The sequence below is a fragment of the Jaculus jaculus genome, chromosome 13 (genome assembly GCF_020740685.1).
Source record: "Jaculus jaculus isolate mJacJac1 chromosome 13, mJacJac1.mat.Y.cur, whole genome shotgun sequence".
Lineage (NCBI taxonomy): Eukaryota > Metazoa > Chordata > Mammalia > Rodentia > Dipodidae > Jaculus > Jaculus jaculus.
Window position 1 is genome coordinate 33,351,017 of NC_059114.1, and position 22,930 is coordinate 33,373,946.

Sequence of the window (22,930 nt, forward strand, 5' to 3'; positions counted from 1 at the left end):
TTACTGGGGGCAGGGTCTGACTCAGCACCAGGCTGACCTGGAACCCATTTAAAACCAGAAATCTCAACCTCTCAGTTGACAGGATTAAGGGTGTGGTGCAACACACACCCTTAGGGACTTTGTGACTATCTGTTTTATTCCCCACTACTACATAAATACTTTATGCTGGTTTGGACTGAATGTGTATACTGCTCAGTTGAATTTTAGAATTTGCCAGTAAACTGCTCCACCCAATGTACAGAGTATCTGATTAGCAGGCAAACTCAGCACCTAGGGTCACTTCTGCTATTTTCTTGGTAATACTACACTTGCCTACACTTGGCACCTTAAACTCCTACCCTGAAGATATGCAAAGTCAGATTTAGATGTTAAGAACAGTGAAGATAATTAGAAAACCCAAGCATCAAATTAACTCAAGATGCACAAATCTCTACATTACAATACAAGAAAAACAAAAAACCAAGAATACAATCCCACCAAAAATTTTAAATCCACCAGCAACGACCCCCAATAAGACTGTTTTAGATGAAATGCCTGACAATGATTTGAAAAAAAAAAAAAAAAAAAGAGAGAGACTTTATCTATAACCAAATAAATCAAAGGATGCAAACTCCTGAAGAAGAACACAGGAAACCAACTTAATGAAATAAGGAAATCAATATCAGTCATAAGTAAGGAAATAAGGGGAAAGTGGGGGGAGGGAGGGTATTACCATGAGATATTTTTTTATAATCAAGGAAAATGTTAATGAAAATTGAGAAAAAAACTAAGGAAATAGAAATAAAGATACAGTCCACAAACCAACAAGCAGAGTAAAAGACACATTTATGGTTTATAAAACCTCTATGAAGAAAGAAATGCTGCAGGGATGGGGAAATGGCTCTGTAGGTAATAGCCACCTGCTTACAAAGCCTGCCTGTTTGGGTTCAATGTCCCAGCCACCCATATAAAACTAGACCCCCCCCCCCCACAAAATGGCACAAATGTCTAGAGCTCCAGTTGCAAGAGGCTCTGACAAACACATGCACACATACACACACATCAAAGGATGTGATGGTGCATTACTTTAATCCCAATACTTGGGAGGCTCAGGTGGAAGAATCACCATGAGGCCAGCCTGGGGCTACAGAGTGAGAAAGGAAGGAAGAGAGGGAGGGAGGGTATACACAAGGGGAAGAGAGAGAAAAGCACATTCAGGAAAAGACCTGAAAGCAGAAATTTAGCATAACAGAGTTTCAAAAGTTGGCTAGATCTAAATGATCCATCAATGATGAAATAATTTTCTTTATTTATGTAGTCCAAGCTGGCCTTGAACTTGCAATCCTCCTGCTTCAGCCTGGGAGGCATTAAGTGCTGGGCTTACAGCTCTGTATCACCACACCTGCCTAAACCAGGCATTCCTTCAAAGGAGGCTCAACCACCACAAGAACTAAATTCAATGTCTGATTCTATACAGAAGAGAGAACAATGAAAAAATGTCTGGGTACAAATCTAGAATATGACAGCTTTATATTGTTTACTTAATCAGAGTAAGAAGCATGAGACACTTCTCTTGGAGGGACTATGAGGTTGTTTTTCAGAAGGATGACTGAGGGAGGAAATCCTTTCTCCAGAGTGGGCGGCCCTTCCAGTGGTGGACTATATACAAAGAAGCACCCAGAGAACAAAGGCTCTTTTCATCTGGCTGCCTAGGCTACTTGTTGGCCAGTGTTTTTTTTACATGTCTGCCTTTGCTTTCACTCATGCATGCATCTACCTGGTTTAGACTATCCTTCATCAGCATTGGAATCAAGTTTTATCAGTCTTCACCATGAACTGTACACCAGCAGCTCTCTAGGAATCCTCTCAGCCTTCAGTGGCAGTTTGAGACTGTTGACACATCCCGCCTCCTGAGCAGCTACCAGGTTTCTCAATGCCCAAGCTGATGGCTACTGCTGGACTGCCAATAAACTAATACAATAAATGCCCTTTATAAAATAAATCCATTCTATCAATTCTGTTCCTCTGCAGAACCCTGACTAATACAAAAAATTAAGAGAGTACATTAACATTTCAGTTAAAAAAAAAAAATCCCTATGCTGGGCTGGAGAAGTAGTTCAGTGGGAAAGTACTTGTGCAAAACTAAGTACCTCAAACAGGGCGTGGTGCCACACGCCTTTAATCCCAGCACTCGGGAGGTGGAGGTAGGAGGATCACCGTGAGTTTGAGGCCAACCTGAGACTACATAGTGAATTCCAGGTCAGCCTGGGCTACAGTGAGACCCTACCTCAAAACAAACAAACAAACAAAAACAAACAAACAAAAAAAAACAACTAAGTACCCCAGTTGGGATCCCCTGAGCTCATAGAAAAAGCTGGATTCTATACTGCCAATATCTATAATCCCAGCAAGATAGAAAGCAGAAATCAGGCATGGTGGCACACGCCTTTAATCCCAGTACTCAGAAGGCAGAGGTAGGAGGATCAACATGAGTTTGAGGCTACCCTGCAACAACACAGTGAATTCCAAGTCAGCCTACCACAAAACAAAAATAAAATTAAATTAAAAAGAAGGAAAGCTGAGACAGGAGAACTGCCTGCAAGCTCCCGAAAGCTCAGCTAGCCTGGTGACTATGAAAAATTCAGCCTCAAACATGTGAAAGATGAAACTGATACCTCAAGTTGTCCTGACTGCCATCCGTGCACACAACACATACATTCACACCCCAGAACATTATGTACTCACACAAAGAACACTTGCTTAGCAGTTAAGGCGCTTGTCTGCGAAGCCTAAAGACCCATGTTCAATTCTCCAGATCCCATGTTGGCCAGATGCACAAAGGTGAGGCAAGCACAAGGTCACACATGCTCACTAGGTGGTACAAGCATCTGGAGTTTGATTTCAGTGGCAGAGACTGGCATGACAATTCCCCCTCTCCCTCCCTCTCTCACTGTCTCTAAAAAATAAAGAAAAATTTAAAAAGAGAACATTCTTATCTTTGGGACATAGGTAATGAATTAATGAGTAGAATGCTTTGTGACTTTCCTTTAATCATGTATATTTTGTACACATATGCACACACACCAGGGGAGGCATATAGGAGCACAATGATAAAGCACAACAGGATTATATGGTAACAGGTGATTCTGGGTAAAGATGTTATGGATTTTTTTTAAATTTCAGATTATTTCTAAATAAAAGTTTTAGAAAGAGACATTAACTTTTAAAATTACTCAAGGGCTGGTGAAATGGCTTAGCGGTTAAGCACTTGCCTGTGAAGCCTAAGGACCCCGGTTCCAGGCTCAATTCCCCAGGACCCACATAAGCCAGATGCACAAGGGGATGCATGCATCTGGAGTTCTTTTGCCCTAGTGCACCCATTTTTTCTCTCTCTCTGCCTCTTTCTCTGTCACTCTCAAATAAAATAAAATAAACCTAAAAAAAACAGGTTACTCAAGAGCCAGGTGTGGTGGCATACACCTTTAATCCCAGCACTCCAGAGGCAGAGGTAGGAGGATCACCATGAGTTTGAGGCCACCCTGAGACTACATGGTGAATTCCAGGTCAGTCAGGGCTACAGTGAAATCCTACCTAAAAAAAAAAAAATACAAAAAAAAATTACCCAAGAAACAGACTATTTATGCTAATACCTGGTTCCCAGAGTTCTACCAGTATAAGAACTAGAGTCTGCCTTTTGTCTATGGGTTTGATACATGAAGCACATTGACAGGACTCCCAAATAGTGCCCTCCTGGAAATGGGTCTTACCTTCACTTCACCAGTACTAGATGACTGTTGGATCGGCTGGCCCAGCTGCTTCAGTGTGCTTGCCTTCAGGCCACAAGTCATCACAGAGGGAGTCTTATCTGTGAGAACCAAGAGCCAAACTGGTGATGTATGTGCATTCAGCCTTCCCAAGTCTCTCTTTCCCATTTCCCATTAGACAGCCACTCCTCCCAGGTCTAAATCAGCCCTTACCACTCAGAGGAAAAGCCTGCCCGGTCCTGGGCAGTCCTATGCTGCTGCCCCGTCCCACATTTGCAGGGGCTGGCAGAATAGCTCTCATGGGTCTTGCTGCAGCCAGTAATGAGGGCTTTCCCCGTGCTCTGCCTTTAAGCTCTGAGACTTTGGGTCCAGTGGTAAGCAGGTCAACTCTGGCGAAGGGGGGAGAAACAATGGAAATTTTGGACCAAGGGAAAGAAAAAACCAAAGTGAAATTGCTAAGTATATATAGCTTTATTAGATGATAGTATAATAGTTAAATTATTAGGTTCTAGACAAGCTGGGTCCAAATTTAGCACATATGTCTTTGTATAGCTATGGGCAGGTAATTTCATGTGTATTAACCTATAGTTTCTAACATGTAAAGTAGTGAAGTAATTACCTATACTTTATGAGTCATTACAAAGATATAAACAGGGGCTTAGCAGTTAAGCACTTGCCTATGAAGCCTAAGGACCCCAGTTCAAGATTCGATTCCCCAGGACCCACGTAAGCCAGATGCACAAGGGGGGGGCATGCATCTGGGTTTTGTTTGCTGTGGCTGAAAGCCCTGGTGTGCCCATTCTCTCTCTCTGCCTCTTTTTCTCTCTGTCACTCTCAAATAAATAAACAAAAAAATTTATTTAAAAAAAGATATAGAACAGTACCTACAGTGTTTAAAACCAATGGTTATTGTAGTTAGAACATCTAATTTTTTTTTTTTACTTAGAGAATTATTTCTTAGGTTGGTTAGATGGTTCCGCAGTTAAAGGCACTTGCCTGCAAAGCCTGACAACTAGGGTTCAGTTCCCCAGTACCTACGTAAAGTCAGATGCACAAAGTGGCACATGTATCTGAAATATGTTTGCAGTGGCAAGAGGCCCTGGTCTGCCCATTCTCTTTTCTCTTCCAAAATCAATTAAAACATACACACAAATGTTTCTTGAAGTCAACCACATGAGGGTAACAAAGACCATGGAGAACAATGTCTATGTCGCTATAGTGTCAATGTTGAGAGCAAAGGCAGAACCATGGAAAGTCTCATTAATCATTTGTTAAAGTGTTCTATAGCCCAAGCAAAAGTTCTAAAGCCCACAACTGCATTCTTTAAGCATACTAAATGATCTCCAAAGTATTTTAGGAGAAAGTACTTTAAGAGAGAGAGAGAAAAAAGATTTAGAAGTTATATATTCTACTATCATTTGTGTAAAGAAAGAATACATGCACACACACACACACACACACACACACACACACATTTGTATTGTTTGTATTATTTCTTAAGTCAGGTGTGCTGTGCTGACTCACACCGTTAGTCCCAGCACTCAGGAGGATCACTGTGAGTTCCAGGCCAGCCTGGGACTACAGAATGAGTTCCAGGTTAGCCTGGACTATACAGTGAGACTCCATCCCAGAAAAACAAACAAGTAAATAAATAAAAATAAAATGAATCATAATATAAACTGCATGTGGTACTGTCATTCTGTGCAGGCTGATCCTCCATTGTGGGAGGCTACCCTATACATTGTAGAATGTTTACTATCCCCCTTGTCCCTCTAGATGCCAACAGCAACCCCCATGTACTATGACAGTCAAAACTGCTTCTAAACATAGCCAAAATGTCTCTTGGGGGCAAAACTGTTCCCAGCTAAGAACTCCTGACATAAAAAATAGGACATTTGTGTCTGCATAGTCAGCCTGTAAAAACAAGATTTTTTAATGTGCAATTTCAAGGCTTTATAGGAGAACAGAAGTCAAGAGGCATGAAGTAACTATACCCAAAGTCAAACAGAAGCCAGAGACAGTTATGATTAGAACTGAATCTCTCACCACTGGGCAAAGATTCTTTTCAAAGGGTGTCAAATAAGACATCTTTTTCTAAATCCTACATTTTCCGAATTGGTAACTCATTGTATTAATATAATACTGCCCACAGCCTTTATCAAAAAGATTTTAACAAATACTTTAGAAAATTGACCAAAAAAAGATATACAAGGAATGTGATAGCAATGCATGGATGGCAGTATGTAAGAGGAAAGAAAGTCACTGTATTGTCTCTACACCTTGGTTTCTATAACTCTAAAAAAGACCCCTCAACTGGGCTCTGTTACCTCTCTCATGAGTGCTATATAGAGATGGAACAAAGCAAACACAGCTACTATTCTAAATATGGTTCAATACTCCATAATTACACTAACTTACCCTGGAGATTTTTTAGGAGCAGGGAGTAGACTGGACGTACTGGTACCCCCTCCTGGCTGTGGAATGTCTGGCCTAGGAATATCATTCTCAGCTGTCCCCAGAGTGACCTCAGCCTTGATGACTGGCATCTTGGTGATTGCTGTACCATGATTTCCAGGAGCTTCTTTGACCAAAACATGAGCATCGGAGACAACCACTTCCTCCCATTCATTCTCCTCACCCACTTCTCTTGGAGGAGCTATATTCAAGAGGTGGCTTACAGCTTCTGAGTTCTTCAGAGTCAATTTTGATGCATTTTCCTTAGAGGAATTTGGCTCATTGGTGACAAGCTGCTGATTTCTTTTAACCATAGAACTTCTGGAGGAGACACTGGAAGCCAGTTCTACTTTGACTTTGGATGGCTTTTCCTAGAAAAAATAAGAGCAGTGTGCATGCATAAAGATATTTTATAGCTGACAATGTTAACATATATTCTCTCTTTTGATCCTCTTAATAATAATGCATGAGCAATAGGTAAGGAAATTAAATCTACAGAGAAGTAGCTTACTTAAGGGCTCAATTCTAAACTGGCCTTAATCTGAGTTTTCTGACTCAAGGGTCCTTTCACAATACTATAACATGACTCAATTAGGAAGAAACTAATTTTCTCCTATCAATTTGTTATTAATTGGTCTCTTTTCCATCACTTTTTATGAGGGGGGGGGAGAATTAGCACCCCAGAGTCTCCAGCCTCTGCATTCAAACTCCAGACACACACACTACATTGTATGCATATATGACCTTGCATATGCGTTATCTTGTGTGGCTGGTTTACTTGGGATCTGGAGAGCCAAAAGTGGGTCCTTTGGCTTCGCAGGCAAGTGCCCTATCACTAAGCCATCTCTCCAACCCATCAATTTTTTGTTTGACTTTTGACTGTTTCAAGTTTACTTCTCCATATATAGAAAGAAGTTGACATATTGCAACCCTAAGTGGTTTAACATGGTGGTCCCATTATGAAATTCAGTTAATCCCAATGTGATTAGTTTCACAATGTTTCTACTACTTTGGAGAAGATGTTAATAATCATTGAATAAAGTTAATTTCTTTAATAATATGGTTGCAAATGTGTGTGCTGTGTGTGTATGCATGTAGGCAAATATGTATATAGGTCAGAAATCTTCCTCAATCACTCTCTAATTTATTTACTCAGGCAGGGTCTTTCCCTTGAACTAGGGCTCGCCAATTTGGATAGTCAACTTATCTGGGGGTTTCCCTGTCTCTACTTCCTAATTGATGGGATTATAGGTAGACTGTGATGTTCTCTCACCTTCAAATTTATGTGGGTGCTAGGGATCTGGACTCCTACTCTCATGCTCATAAGGAAGCACTTCATCTACTAAACCATCTCCCCAGCCTCCAGAACTTTATCTTTACTCCTAGATTCTAGATTTTTTCCCAAGGTGGATAGTCTCAGGGTGGCCTTGAACTCATGGTGATCCTCCTACCTCTGCCTCCCGAGTGCTGGGATTAAAGGCATGCACCACCACACCCAGCTTACTTCTAGATTCTTTCATGTGAGCCTTTTGAACGATTTACTTAACACTGAGTCAAATTAACTCATATACATAAGTGCATGTTACAATATTCAGACTCTTAAAATTGTAGCTGCTGCACAGTCACAGTAGATAGGGTTTCCTATTCATGACTGAACCTGTCAATATTCATCATAGATGAGATCCCACAACTTCTGAGTAACTAGTGGAAACTGATGATTACTGAGAAGAGGGAAGTCATGTCCTTTAGGGGGACTGCCATTCTCCAGTAAATAACCTCAGACCCATGATTAGACAAGGAATTCTTTTAAATCAGTGGGTCAAAAAAAAAGGACGGGTCAGGGAGATGATGCAGTGGATAAAACATTGCTATATAACTCTCAAGTACTTAAGTTCAGATCCCAGACTGCATGTAAAAAGCTGCAAACTATAGTGGACTTCTGTAATTCCAGTGGACCTATGTATGGCAAGAAGAGAGGCAAACAGAATTTCCCAGAAGCTTGAGAAGAAAACAGTGAACAACAAGACCCTTCCTCACAACAAGGTGGAAGGCAAGAACAGACTCCAAAATTGTCTTCTGACCTCATTTGCACCATAGTACAAATGTGCCTAGCACTTACATACACAAATAAACACATAGACAGATAGACAGACAGAAACAAAAGTAAATAAATAAGGCATCGAAGTAGGGTAGGGATCTAATGAGAAGGGTTTTAATGGGAGTAAAATAGTAAGAGAGTAAGTGGGAAGATCAAAATATATTGTATACATGTATGAAGTTATCAAAATGTAAGTAAAAATTGCAGTTTGGCTGGAGAGATGGCTTAGAGGTTAAGACATTTACCTGCAAAGCCTAAGGACCCAGGTTTTATTCCCCAACACCCACATAAACTAGATGCATATGGTGGCATATGCATATGGAATTCATTTGCAATGGCTGGAGACCCTGGTGTGTCCATTCTGTCTCTTTCTCTCTCAAATAAATAAATAAATAATTTTTTTAAATTGCAGCTGCTGCCAGGCATGGTGGCACATACCTTTAATCCCAGCACTCAAGAGGCAGAGGAAGGAGGATCACTGTTAGTTTGAGGCCACCCTGAGACTGCATAGTGAATTCCAGGTCAGCCTGAACTAAAATGAAACACTACCTCAAAAAAAGAAAAGCTGCTATGGGAGATAGATCTGCTTTTTGTTTTTGTTTTTCAAGCCCTGCTAGATCTGCTTTTAAAATCCTTGGTCCTTAGCTTTTAGGCATCTGCAATGGTGACTTCAACCTCCACTCCTTGCTCAATACTGATGGAAGTCATGGGCTTCACAATGTCAGAAGGACTATGTAAGTTAATGAGTTGCTATGGATTCTCAGCTGGAAATGATCCCAAGGCTTTGAACCTTCACCACAAGATGTTTTCCTTATAGTTATTTTCAGTGTCTTGCTGGGCATGCAAGTTCCATACGCTTTTTATTCAATAAGAATTACTGTGACAGTAACAGTATGCACACACAAATCTGTACATTTAAACTTTTGGTTTGTTTTGTTTGTTAACAATGTCTCGGACTAAATTTCAGAAAGCGTTTTCCTTTCCATGTGTATCATAAAATGTACCACCAACTAGGAGACAAAACTTAAAAGCTGGGCTCAATCTCTGCTCAGCTCCACTTCTAATTATTTTGTATTCAAGGGCAAACTTCCTTATTTCCCCATTATAATCAACATAAGGTTGGGTTCCTAGTGTTTGTCAACAGGATCCTGACGGCATTTTGGGTGGCCCAATTCTTTGCTGTGCACTATCTCTCTGCATGTGGATGAAGCACAGCATCCGTGGCTGTCATAAACTCAGTATTATGTTCTAGTCACTGACTGACAAAAAAACACCCTTAAATTTCCAAGGCCACTTGGGTCAGGAGGAGATATGTTTAAGAGTTCTCCAGTAAGGCAGTCACATTCTAACACAGGACAACTACTGAGGAAGGGTAAATACCCCCCCCCCAAAAAAAATCCAAGCAAACTGCTGAGTTGTTTTTAGTACAGAACAAGGAAGAGGCAGCAAAGAAGAGCAAATAAAGCTCACCTCTTGAGATGCAATCTTTTTAATTTTTCTGCATAAGCAGACTACTTCAGTCAACAACTGTTTGCAAAAATCCATCTAATGACATCAAAATAAGAGACTGAGAGGGGAAAAGAGTATGATGGAGAGTGGGGTTGCAAAGGGGAAAGTGGCAAGGGGGAAAATTACCATGGTTTATTGTCTATAATTATAGAAATTGTATAAAAAAAATTTTAAATTGTTTAAATCAATCTAAGGCGGGCATGATGGCACACACCCAGCACTTGGGAGGCAGAGGAAGGAGGATCACTGAGAGTTCAAAGCCACTCTGAGAGACTAGATAGTTAATTCCAGGTCAACCTATCAATCTAAGCAAAAACCTCTACCTAATGATCTCAAATTAATCCTTAACTTAGTCTGTTCTGGAAGGTGAATACAAGCAGCTGCTCTGAGAGTTCATTTATCACCACAGAGTGTATCAGAGTGAAGCCTTGAGCCTTATTCACTAACTTTTGTCTCATCCAACTCATTGGAAATTATTCCATATATTTCTTTTGTTACTAAATCCTAGAGCAATGCAGGGAAAGGTGAATCATCTCTTGGCTACTAGCAGGCATACATGTAGAGTTTTCACAAATAATTTACACTTTTGATCTCAATGACCAGAACCCAAGAAATTTTAGTACGCAGTTTAACTAGCTTACAATGCCTAAAAAGTATGGCTTTAGTGGAAAAGATGCTGGCATAACTAGCTGTATGAACTTAGCAAGTCACTTCTCTTTAACATTCCTCAGAAAATTTAAAGAATTGAACTAGTGATAATCAAATAGCTGCCTCTCTAAAACTGTACGGTGCAGGGATGCTAGAAGGCTCCTTTCTAAGGAGCCTCATTAGTGCAGTAGCTGCAAAATCAAGTCTCATAACCTACAAGGTTTTTTCTCTTCATACTCAGCCTAATGCTTAGGAAAAAAATTTCTAAGCAAGTCAAGATGAAGGACATGCTTTAAAAAAGAGTTCCCATGCCATGAGTTTGATTTTATTGAAAGAATTATAACTCAATTTACATCAAAGTAAATGTGTGAAATGAAAATTTCACAATGAAAAGAGGTCAAAGCTAGGTTTCAGAGATGACTCAGTGGTTTACAGCACTTCCTATGCCTTAGGGGGCCCTAGACTACTGAATTTGATTTCCCAGAACCCACATAAATAGCTAGCTGAACATGGCTGCCATGTCTGTAACTTCAGTCTTGTGGGGAGCAGAGATTGGAGTATCACTGAGGCTCAGGGAAATGGCAAGTTCCAGAATCAGTGAAGAGACTCCAACTCAAAGAAAGAAGTAGGTGTGTTCATTTTAAAGGAATAACCAACTAGTTTGGCTACAGGACAAAGAATCAGAGAGCAGAAAGAAGGGAAGGAGCCAGGGATATCACAATACTCTGGAGGAACAGACAGAAAGATTGCTGTGAGTACAAGGCCAGTCTAGGACTACATATTGAATTTCAGGTCAGCCTGTGCTAGAGCGAGACCCTAACTGAGGGGAGAAAGAAGTAGTTGCCCAGTGCATACAAAGCCCTGAGTTCTATTCCCAACACTGTATAAACTGAGTATAGTGGTACATGTCTCTAAACCCAGTACTCGGGAGGTGAAGGCAGAAGATCAGAAGTTCAAGGTCATCCTCAGTTTGAGATCAGCCTGGGCTTCATGAGAACCTATCTTATAATGACTTCCACTTTAATAGAATAAATTGAATTTGAGCTAAGGCATGAAAAGCAAAGCAGTCAGGATAGAAGGTGGATGTCTAAAATTCAGCCCAAACAGACGTGAATTACCATAGGATTCATGGGAAATTATGGGTTTTTTCTGTCATTTGTTTTGGTTTTTTTGAGATGAGCTCTCCCTATGTAGCCCACATGACTTTTAACTCCCAATTTTGCCTCTGCCTTCTGAGTGCTAGAACTATAGATGTGTGCCACGAAACCTGACAAAAGACATTTTTGAAGAATACTTAATTATATGGTCAGTTTGATATTAAAAAAAAAATCACAGAATCTAATCACTGAAAAACAGGATGTAAGAAAGACAAAAAACAAAATATTAACTAATTGGGCTGGAGAGATTGCTCAGTGGTTAAATGCACTTCCTATGCAAGCACGAGGGCCAGGGACTGCCTGAGTTCAAGTCTCCAGATCCCAAATAATAGCTGGGGATGGCCACATGCACCAGTAACCCCCAGTCCCATGAGGGAGCAGAGACCCAAGCAACATCAGAGCCCTACAAGCTCAAGCTCCAGAGTCAGTAAAAAGTCTGACTCAAAACAAGACCAGGCAGAAGAGCAAGGGAGAGAAACACCCAACATTCATGTTCAGCTCTGGCCACCCTGGGTGAGCACCCCCAATTATGCAGGCCAATGTATGTGGTGCCACACCCAACACACCATATATACACACACCCCACATTACACATACAAGCAAAAAAATTATACACACACACACACATATATATAAAATATATATGCATATGTATAATATATAGAGCAATTAATTTCTTTAGATGATTTACGATCAGATATTATAATCTTTTATCTGATTTTTCATCCCCTTAAAGTGTTTAATAAGAAAAATGATTTATTTCTATAGTCCAAATAAAAATAAGTGTTAACTTTAAAAAAGTATCATCTGTTTCTTGGCAGTGACCGATGACTCAGAAGGCATCATGGTGCTGGGAAGAAGTGACAGGAGTGCTCAGCACTGCAATATCTCTATCACACTTTCCAAGGCTCAGGGTCCATTGCGGAAGAGGTGGCAGAAAGAATGTAAGAGCCAAAGGAAGGGTAGGACTCCTTATAACGTGTTCCTCCAGACACAAAGGGGCCTGGGTATCCATGACCTCACAGTGCCTGACACTGCCTACACAAGACCATCATAACAGGAGGAAAAGACGATGACATCAAAATAAGAGAGACTGATTAAGAGGAGGAGGGGATATGATGGAGAGTGGAGGAGTTTCAAAAAGGAAAGTGGGGGGAGGAGGGAATTACCATCAGATATTGTTTATAATCATGGAAGTTGCCAATAAGAAATAAATAAATTTTTTAAAAAGGTATCATCTGTAAGGAAACTGGGAAGCCTGCTCTTGTGGGCTTCCAAAACAGCAATGCCAGTGAAACTTACCTTTGGGATCCACTTCCCTCCTAGGAAGTTACCACAGGTAGGGCACTTAGGTGGTTTGTGCCTGGTGGCATATGTAAAGGAGCAACCTGGGCTGGTGCATGTCCCATGGCCCCGGCGGGTATACGTAGTAGTCTGTAAAATAAAGCACACACAAAAAAAGAGGAGCTAGGGATATGGCTCAATGATTAAAGGTACTTGCAAAACCTAATGGCCCAGGTTCAACTCCCCAGCAACCCACATAAAGCTAGATGGGCTCTCATTTGCAGTGGCAAGAGACCCTGGTACACCCAATACATGCAAATAAATAAAAAGAGAGAAATGGAAAGAAAGAGGGGGAATCAAGACCAACTATCAAGCTGAGACTCTGCTATTACAGCCACAATATCAAGAGGAATCCAGCTTAAAGAAGGATGACCATTAATGTTACACAAGAAGTAAGTTAAAAGGTCTTTTGGTACAATTTCACTTTTTAGACATGAAGAAATTGAGTTCAAATGGGTAGAAGGGAAAACAGCTGTTCAGGGATACACACGTACCAGCAGATACTGATGACTACTATAAACTGAACAAGGTATTCCACAGTACTACCATTCTACCAATATTTCATTTAATACTCTTAGCAATGCTACTAAATATTATCACTGAGGCTCCAAATAGCTAAATGTTTTGCCTCAAAACATGCAGTACTCAAGGGCAGAAATCTATTTTTGATCCAATATTGCTTCTGTGTACCTACCTATTCCTTCTGACTCTGAATAATTCAAAAACTACTTCAGGGCTGAAGAGATGGCTTAGCAATTAAGGTACTTGCCTGCAGAGCCTAAGGACCCAGGTTCAATGCCCCAGTACCCACATAAGCCAGATGCACAAGGTCTGGAGTTCATTTGCAGTGGCTAGAAGCCCTGGCTCACCCACTCATTCTTTCTCTCTTTTTCTAACTGCCTCTTTCTCTAATAAATAAATATTTTTTTAAAAATTGCTTCAACTTCATTCTTTTTAATTAAAATTATAAAATTTATGACCTATGGTTCAGATATAAAAACAATGATTGCTTAAAAAAGAAAAAAAAAGAAGGGCTGGAGAGATGGCTTAGCAGTTAAAGCACTTGCCTGCAAAGCCAAAAGACCTCAGTTTGATTCCCCAGGACCCACATAACCCAGATGCACAAGGCAGCACGTGTCTGGAGTTCATTTGCAGTGGCTGGAGGCCCTGGCAAGCCCATTATCTCTATCTCTATCTCTATCTCTCTCTCTCTATCTCTCTCTGTCTCAAACAAATAAAAAAAATTTTTTTGAGGTAGGGTCTCACTCTAGCCCAGGCTGACCTAGAATTCACCATCGACTCTCAGGGTGACCTTGAACTCAAGGTGATCCTCCTACCTCTGCCTCCTGAATGCTGGGATTAAAGGCATGTACCGCCACCCCTGGCTTAATAAAAATATTTTTAAAAAATGAGAAGGGCTGGAGGAATGGCTTAGTGGTTAAGGCATTTGCCTGCAAAGCCAAAGGACCCAGATTTATTTCCCCAGAACCCATATTAGACAGACACACAAGGGGCACACGCATCTGGAATTCGTTTGCAGTGGCTGGAGGCCCTCAGGCGCCCATTCTCTCCCCTTCTCTGTTAGATAAATAAATAAATAAAAATAAAATATTTTTTTAAATGAGAAGAAAACATAAAAATAGAAAGTAGATCCTTTAATATTCATTGGGTATCCTTTTGGAAAAACCTATTTCAATGGTTTACTACATTCCAGCTACAAACAGAAACTACTACCCAGGTGTGGGGGTACATGCCTTTAATCCCAACAGGAAGCAGAGGTAGGAGGATCACTGTGGGTTTGAGGCCACCCTGAGACTACCCAGTGAATTCCAGGTCAGCCTGGGCTAGAGTGAAACCGTACCTCAAAAAATCAAAAGGAAAAAAAAAAAACAACAACAAAAATACACTGCTCATTCATTAGCCATGTTCCAATTCTGTATTAATGCAGGAAATAAAACATTTCCCTATCCAAATTGTTTTGACACTTATAACTGTATATACAGCTATTAATCCTAGCCTTCTTACCCTAGCCAAAAAATAAAACTCTCCTTTGGAAAAAAAGACTAAACTCTAGCTACCTATGCCAGGAAGCCCAAGGAAAAGTTGATCACCACAGCAGCACTGAGTGAAGGAAGAGTGCCACCTTTTGTCACTAACATATTGAATGACCTTGGGGGTAAGTCACCTTAACTCTTCAGCCCTGGGTTTCCTCCTCTGTAAAATCAAACCCTCTTCCTATTTCACAGGGTATCTCAAATAAGTAAATAAACAAATTTTTTCAAAAAGTACACTATTAGCCTAAAGGAGCTACCACAGGATTGCTGTGAGTTCAATGTCAGCCTGAAACTACATAGTGAATTCCAGGTCAGCATGAGCTACAGCAAGCTACAACCTCAAAAAAAATAAAATAAAATAAAAATTTAAAAAAGCAGCAGCCATTAAAATAACCAAAACAAAGTTAAGAACTGGTAAGTTATTATAAAAGCAAGACAATGAGGTAAAGTAATGATAAGTTCTGCGGCGAACCCCCTGACCCGCAGGAGAAGCACGACCAGCAAACGAAGATCCTTCTTGACCACACTTTATTGGAGAGCCTCTTGGTTAACAGGAAAGCTGATGGCGAGGGGCGAGGAGGGTAGGATTACAGCTGCTTTTATAGGGCCGAGCACTATGGGGCATCTACTGATTGGCTGCCAAAGCTCACCCGCCCACAGGAGCCACGGGATAGGCTTGGGAGAAGGTACGTCAAGCGCATGCGCAACCTCAAGCGAGGTTGGCGCCAAGGCGTTGCCTAAATAAGGAAATGTTTACCTCAAGACTGGCAGGAAGCCAGCGCCATCTTGTAATGGCGTTTGCATTGGCTCCCTACAAAGTTCAAGTCCAACCTGGGCTACAAAGTGATTGAGTAGGGGAATAGATTCATAAATATTCACTTAAATCAAGCTACCCTAGCTAGCACTTAGGAGGATGCGGTAGGAGGATTCTTGTGAATTTGAGGCTAGAATGAGATCTTCCTGCCTTGGGGGGAAAAAAAAAAAAAAAAACCAAAGAGCTTTCCTCAAGCAGGTGGCACAAAGCACCCAACCAAAAGCAGCTTATGGGAGGAAAGGGTTTATTTTGGCTTACAGAATCGAGGGGAAGCTTCATGATGGCAGAGAAAAGGATGGCAAGTGCAGAGGCTGGACATCAGCTCTGCCATAGCAGCTGGCAAACAGTGGCAGGAGGGTGAGCCAAACACTGGCAAGGAGGAGATGGCTATAAACCCCATAAGCCTGCCCCAACAATACTGCCTCCAGGAGGCTCCAATTCCCAATTTGCTACCAGCTGGGAACCTAGTATTCAGACAAAATAAATGAAGGAGTTTATACTACCACATTCCACCCATGGCCCTAATAAACTCACAACCATACATGATGCAAATTGTAATGCAATCAGTTCAAATTTAAAAGTCCCCATAGTTTTATCAATTCCAACATTGTTTGAACATCCCCCCATAGTCCAAGGCCATTTAACTGAGCCATAATACCAAAAAAAAAAAAAAAACCCACAATGACACAGAATAAACATTCACACTACAAAAGATGGCACTGGGCATAGCAAAGAACTATTGACAGTACAAGATTTAAAATAGAGGGCAATTAACCTGAGAACCTAAGTTCGTATCCCTACATACACATAAAACCAGAAGCTATAGTGGGCTTCTGTAATACCAGTGCACTGAAGCTATTTCTTAGAAGCTCATGAACCAGCTAGCCCGGCTAACGCAGCAGTGAACAATAACAAAATCCTGCCTCAAATGAGGTGAAAAACAAGGGCCAACACCTGAAAGTTGTTCTCTGACCTCATGCCACATATGCGTCACATGCATATGCACATATGGTGTGTGTAGACCCACTCACACACATGCCTCTGAAACAAAAACACTCCTTAAATACAAAGATACGAAATGGTTCAAAGTGGCCAGGTATGGTGGCACACGACTTTAATCCCAGCACTTGGGAGGCAGAGGGAGGAGGATCAATGTGAATTTGAGGCCAGCTTAAGATTACATAGTGAATTCCAGGTCAGGCTGGGCTACAGCAAGACCATAGCTCGAAAAACAAACAAACAAAAAACTAACCAATGAAAAATATCAAACAACACAATCAAAAAATGGGAGTAGAAAATTTAAAAGTGCATTCTCAAAGAAAGAAATACAAAGGCCATAACATTTAAAGAGAAATGCAAATCAAAACAACTCTGAGACTTCATCTCACTCCAGACAGGATGGTATTACCCCAAAAAAGTTGAATGAAGCCAGGTGTGGTGGCACACACCTTTCATCCCAGCACCCAGGAGGCAGAGGTAGGAGGACTGGTGTGAGTTTGAGACCAGCCTGAGACTACACAATGAATTCCAGGTCACTGTAGAGCGACACCCTACCTAGTTAAACCAAAAAGTTGAATGACAACAAATGCTGCCAAGGCTATGGAGAAAAGAGGAACCCTTGCCCACTGCTAGTGGGAGTACAGATTTGTACAATCACTATGGAAATCAGTATGGAGACTCCTGAAAAAGAAAATACATCTCCCATTTGATCCAGCTATACCACTCCTGGGCATATACCCTAAAGACTCCACTCTTCACTAGAGATGCTTGCTCAGCCATGTTTGTTGCTGCTCTATTCACAATAGCTAGGAACTGGAATCAGCCCAGATGCCCATCAACTGAAGAATGGATAATGAAGATGTGGTCTAAGTGTACAATGGAATTCTACTCAGCAGTAAGGAAAAAGGAAATGATGGATTTTTCAAGAAAATGGAAGGAGTTGGAAAAAGTCATTCTAAGTGAGCTTACACAGTCACAGAAAGACAAACCATGCATGTATTCTCTCATATAAGGGTCTTAACTGGGATCAATTGGAGATGAGTGCAAATGGTAGTACACACCAGAAATATGGGCACAAAACTAGAGTAAGACCAGGAGAGAGAAGAAATAGAGAGGAGTGGAGTTACTTGACAGGTGTTGGAATTTGAATATATGTTCCCCAATAGACTGAGGTGCTTTATTAATTTATTATTTCCAGGGCTGGAGAGATGGCTTAGCAGTTAAGGCATTTGCCTGCAAAGCCAAAGGATCCCCCAGTTCAATTCCCCAGGACCCATGTAAGCCAGATGTACAAGTAGGCACATGCAGCTGGAGTCTGTTTGCAGTGGCAGGAGGACCTGGTGTGCCCATTCTCTCCCTCTCTCTATCCCTCTCTCTTTGTTAAAGATATAAATAAAATATATTAAAAAAGAAAAAGGACCAAGCATGGTGGCACACACCTTTAAAACCAGCACTTGGGAGGCAGAGGTAGAATGATCACCATAAGCCTGAAGCCACCCTGAGACTACATAGTGAACTCCAGGTCAGCTAGAGTTAAAACCCTACCTCAAAAAAACAAAAAGAAAAAAGAAGAAAATGAACAACAACAACAAAAAAAAAACCCACAAACAAACAAACAAAAAAACCCTTGGATTTCCAGCCACCTGGCGGGAAGAGGTGTTACTGTGGATTGGATTTCTAGCCCAAAGGTATGTATGAACTCTGCCTGTTGATGCCTTTGGTGTGTGCTTACTGCTGATGGTTTTTCTCTCTGCTTGGATATGTGAAAGGAGACGAGCTTCTTTCACCATTGGGGCACTTGCCTGCAAAGACAGGTACAATTCCCCAGTACCCATATAAGCCACATGCACAAGGTGGTGCATGCCTCTGGAGTTCATTTGCAGTGGCTAGAGGCCTTTGAGTGCCCTTTCTCTAGAGCTGTTTCTTTTCCTCTCTCTCTTTTTTATTATTTTAATTTTTATTTATTTGCGACAGAGAATGAGGCAGAGGGAGAGAAAGAGAAAGAGAGAATGGGTGTGCCAGAGCCTCCAGCCACTGCAAACAAACTCCTGATGCATGCGCCACCTTGTGCATCTGGCTTACGTGGTACCTGGGGAATTGAACCGAGGTCCTTTGGCTTTGCAGGCAAGCGCCTTAATAGCTAAGCCATCTCTCCAGTCCCCCTCTATCTCTCTAGAATAAAATAATAATAATAATAATTTAGTCAGGGGAAGAGATTGAGCAAAGGAAAGGAATCATAGATCTTTGTTAGAAAATTTTCAGTGCCAGGGATGGGATACCTCCAGTGAGTTGTTGGCCAAGGAGGTCCCTGATGCCCCCAAAACATTATAGGCCATTGCTGAGGCCCATGGTTTCCCACCAGGAATAGATGGTAAGACCCTATTGCTGAAGACTCTACATACTTGGGCGGAAGGCCACTGAGAAATCCTGCTGGAACTGAGCTGATAATCTCCTCCACATAGACCAGCTGACAGAAAGCTGGAAGAAGCAATTCTACATGTAGTTCAATGGGAGAAAGAGATACCACCAGTGAAGACACTCAACAGTGGACACTGCAAGCCTTATACTTGGCCAGCCAGGCCAAATGACCCAACAGGTGCAACAGTGGCAGGTCTGTCATGGTGGAAACCACCTGCCTTTTAGTCGGACTGGAGGCCCACTCCATGGGGGGGAACACATCCCTGATACTGAAAACTTAAAACAGGGGTAGTGACGAGCCCTAGCGGTGTAACATCTGATGTATGGATAAGTGTTCAAACTGCCCAGTAAGCACTTCTCTTAATATTTATACCCTTGTATTAATGCTATTCTCACTTTGGGTAGAGAATCTTCTCTTTTCAGATGGCAGTGACCTTGGGATGACTCAAAAGGTATCATAGTACTGGAAAGAAGTGACTGGAGTACTGACTAACATTTCAACCACACCTTCCAAGGCTCAGGGTCTAATGTGGAAGAGGTGGCGGAAAGAATGTAAGAGCCAAAGGAAGGGTAGGACTCCTTCTAACGTGCTTCCTCCAGACATAAAATGGTCTGGATATCCATGACCTCATAGTGCCTGACACTACCTACACATGACCAACATAAAAGGAGGAACAGATCATGACATCAAAATAAGAGAGACTGATTGAGATGGGGAGGGGATAGGCTGGAGAATGGAATTTCAAAGGGAAAGTGGGGGGTGAGGGTATTACCATGGGATATTTTTTATAATCATGGAAAATGTTAATAAAAATTGAGAAAAAAAATAATTTAAAAAACCTGGAGAATAACGATATAGTTCAGTGGCAGAATGAGATTGTCTATAAATAAATAAATCTAACCTCGTATATGTGTATGTATGTACATATTTAAACTTAAGAACTATAATTTAATATTTTTATTTATTTATGTATTTTTTTTAAATTATTTATTTATTTACTTATTTGAGAGCGACAGACACAGAGAGAAAGACAGGTAGAGGGAGAGAGAGAGAATGGGCGCGCCAGGGCTTCCAGCCACTGCAAACGAACTCCAGACGTGTGCGCCCCCTTGTGCATCTGGTTAACGTGGGACCTGGGGAACCGAGCCTCGAACCGGGGTCCTTAGGCTTCACAGGCAAGCGCTTAACCACTAAGCCATCTCTCCAGCCCTATTTATGTATTTACAAGCAGAGAGAGGGAGAGACAAGAAAGGTAACAGAGAGGGTATGTCAGGGCCTCCAGCCACTGCACATGAACTCCAGATATATGTGCCTCTTTGTGCATCTGGCTTGATGTGGGCACTAGGGAACTGAACCCAGATTGTTAGGCTTTGCAAGCAAGCACCTTAACCACTGAGCTCTCTAGCCCCAAAATTGTAATTTAAAAATGACATTTTAGGGATGGAGAGATTGCTCAGTGGTTAAGGCATTTGCCTGCAAAGCCAAAGGACTTCAGTTCGATTCCCCAGGACCCACATAAGCCACATGCACAAGGTGGTACATGTGTCTGGAGTTCATTTGCAGTAGCTAGAAGCATTTTCTCTTTCACTCTCTCTCTCCCTGTGTCCTTCTCTCAAATAAATAAATACAAATAAAATATTTTTTTAAAATAACATTTTACAAGGCCGGAGGTGGCTCAGCAGCTAAAGGTGCTTGCTGGTAGAGCCTGAAGGTCCAATCCCAGTAACCACATAAAACAAGATGCACACAATGGTGCATGCATCAGAGTTTATTTGTAATGGCAGGAGGTCCTGGCATGCCCATACTAACATGCTCCACCCCCCACCCACACACAATCCTTCTCCTTCTCTCTCTCTCTCTCTCTCTCTCAAATAAATACATTAATTTACAAAAAAATTTACAAAGGAAACTCTAGTCCCATGTGATAACATTGGCAATTCTATCAGTTAAGAAAGAAATAATGTAAATACAACAAACTCTTCTAGAAATACTTTACAACTCACTTTTGTGAAAAAAGCATGACCCTAATGAGAAAATAAGACAGATAATACAAAACAACTAGACAGCAATACCCCTCATCAACTTAAGACACAAAACCTAACATATGTTTTTGATTTAAAAAAAATTACTGGGCTGGAGGGATGGCTTAGCAGTTAAGGCATTTGCCTACAAAGCCAAAGGACCCAGGTTCAATTCCCCAGGACCCACATTAGCCAGATGCACAAGGGGGCAAACGCGCCTGAAGTTCGTATGCAGCAGCTAGAGGCCCTGGCACGCCCATTCTCTCTCCCTCTTTCTCAAATAAATAAAAATAAAATATTTTTAAAATAAATAAATTAAAATATTTAAACAAAAAATTCTTCTGGGCTGGAGGGATGGCTTAGTGGTTAAGGTGATTGCCTGCAATGCCAAAAGACCCAGGTGACACATGCGTCTGGAGTTTGTTTGCAGTGGCTAGAGGCCCTGGCATGTCCATTTTCTGTCGTGTGTGTGTGTGTGTGTGTGTGTGTGTGTGCGCGCGCGCGCTTTTGAGTGCCCTTTCTTTATAGCTGTTTCTTTTCCTCTCTCTCTTTTTTTTTATTATTTTAATGTTTGTTTATTTGCAAGAGAGAATGAGGCAGAGGGAGAGAGAGAGAATGGGTGTGCCAGAGCCTCCAGTCAATGCAAACAAGCTCCTGATGCATGTATATACACACAGACACACACATACATATATATTTTATAAATCTTACCAAATCAAAAATAACAAGCAAATTTCTGAACTTCATAATGTGGCTGGAGAGATGGCTCAGAAGTCAAAGGTGCTTGCTTCCAAAATTTGACAGCACGGGTTCGATTTCCCAGTACCAATATAAAGTCAGATGCACAAAGTGGCATGTGCATCTAGAGTTAATTTGCAAAGTAGGGAGGCCCTGGCATGCCAATTCTCTCTCTGTTAAATAAATAAATAAATATTTTAAAAAGGGGGGGGCTGGAGAGATGGCTCAGCAGTTAAGATGCTTGTCTATGAAGCCTAAGGACCCAGGTTCAGTTCCCCAGATCCCACATAAGCCAGACACAGAGTAGTACATGCAGCTGGAGCTTGTAGTGGCTATAGGCCCTAGCACACCCATCCTCTCCCTCCCTCTCTCTCTCATACACACAAACAAAGGATGTGGACAGCTATGAGAAACCTATAGTTGAAAGCCAGGCGTGATGGCACACACCTTTAATCCCAGCACTCGTGAAGTAGAGGTAGGAGGATTGCCATGAGTTCGAGACCACCCTGAGACTAATTAATTCCAGGTCAGCCTGGACCACAGTGAGACCCTACCTCGAAAAACCAAAAACAAAACCTATAGTTAATATCATGTCTAATTATTTAATGGTAAAAACTGAATTCTTTCCCCATAAGGCAAAGAGTAAGACAAGGATATCTATTCTTTGCACTGTATCCAATACTGTGCTGGAAGACTTAGGCAATGTGATAAGGAAAGAGCAAAAAATAAGGGCCTGAAAATGTGGCTTAGCAGAAACTTTCTGGGGATGCAGTTCAAGAGTACTTGCCTAGCATTTGTGAGACCTTGGATTCAACCCCCAGGGTAGGAGAGAGGAAGGAAGGGTAGAGACATCTAAAACTAAAACTGGCTGGGCATAGTGGTGCACGCCTTTAACCCCAGCACTAGCACTCAGGAGGCAGAGCTAGGAGGAT

At 41.4% G+C, this 22,930-nt stretch overlaps 1 protein-coding gene across 1 annotated transcript in view; it reads right to left on the reverse strand.

Moving 5' to 3' along the window:
- Positions 1–22,930, reverse strand: part of Hmgxb3 (HMG-box containing 3) — an 81,480-nt gene that overhangs the window by 43,187 nt on the left and 15,363 nt on the right. Inside the window, exons 6-9 of the mRNA XM_045132491.1 lie at positions 12,912–13,043; positions 6,162–6,568; positions 3,957–4,132; positions 3,747–3,844 (exon numbers count right to left, since the gene is read on the reverse strand). Of these exons, the coding sequence (XP_044988426.1) occupies positions 3,747–3,844; positions 3,957–4,132; positions 6,162–6,568; positions 12,912–13,043 (813 nt within the window). The remainder of the gene's footprint in view (positions 1–3,746; positions 3,845–3,956; positions 4,133–6,161; positions 6,569–12,911; positions 13,044–22,930) is intronic.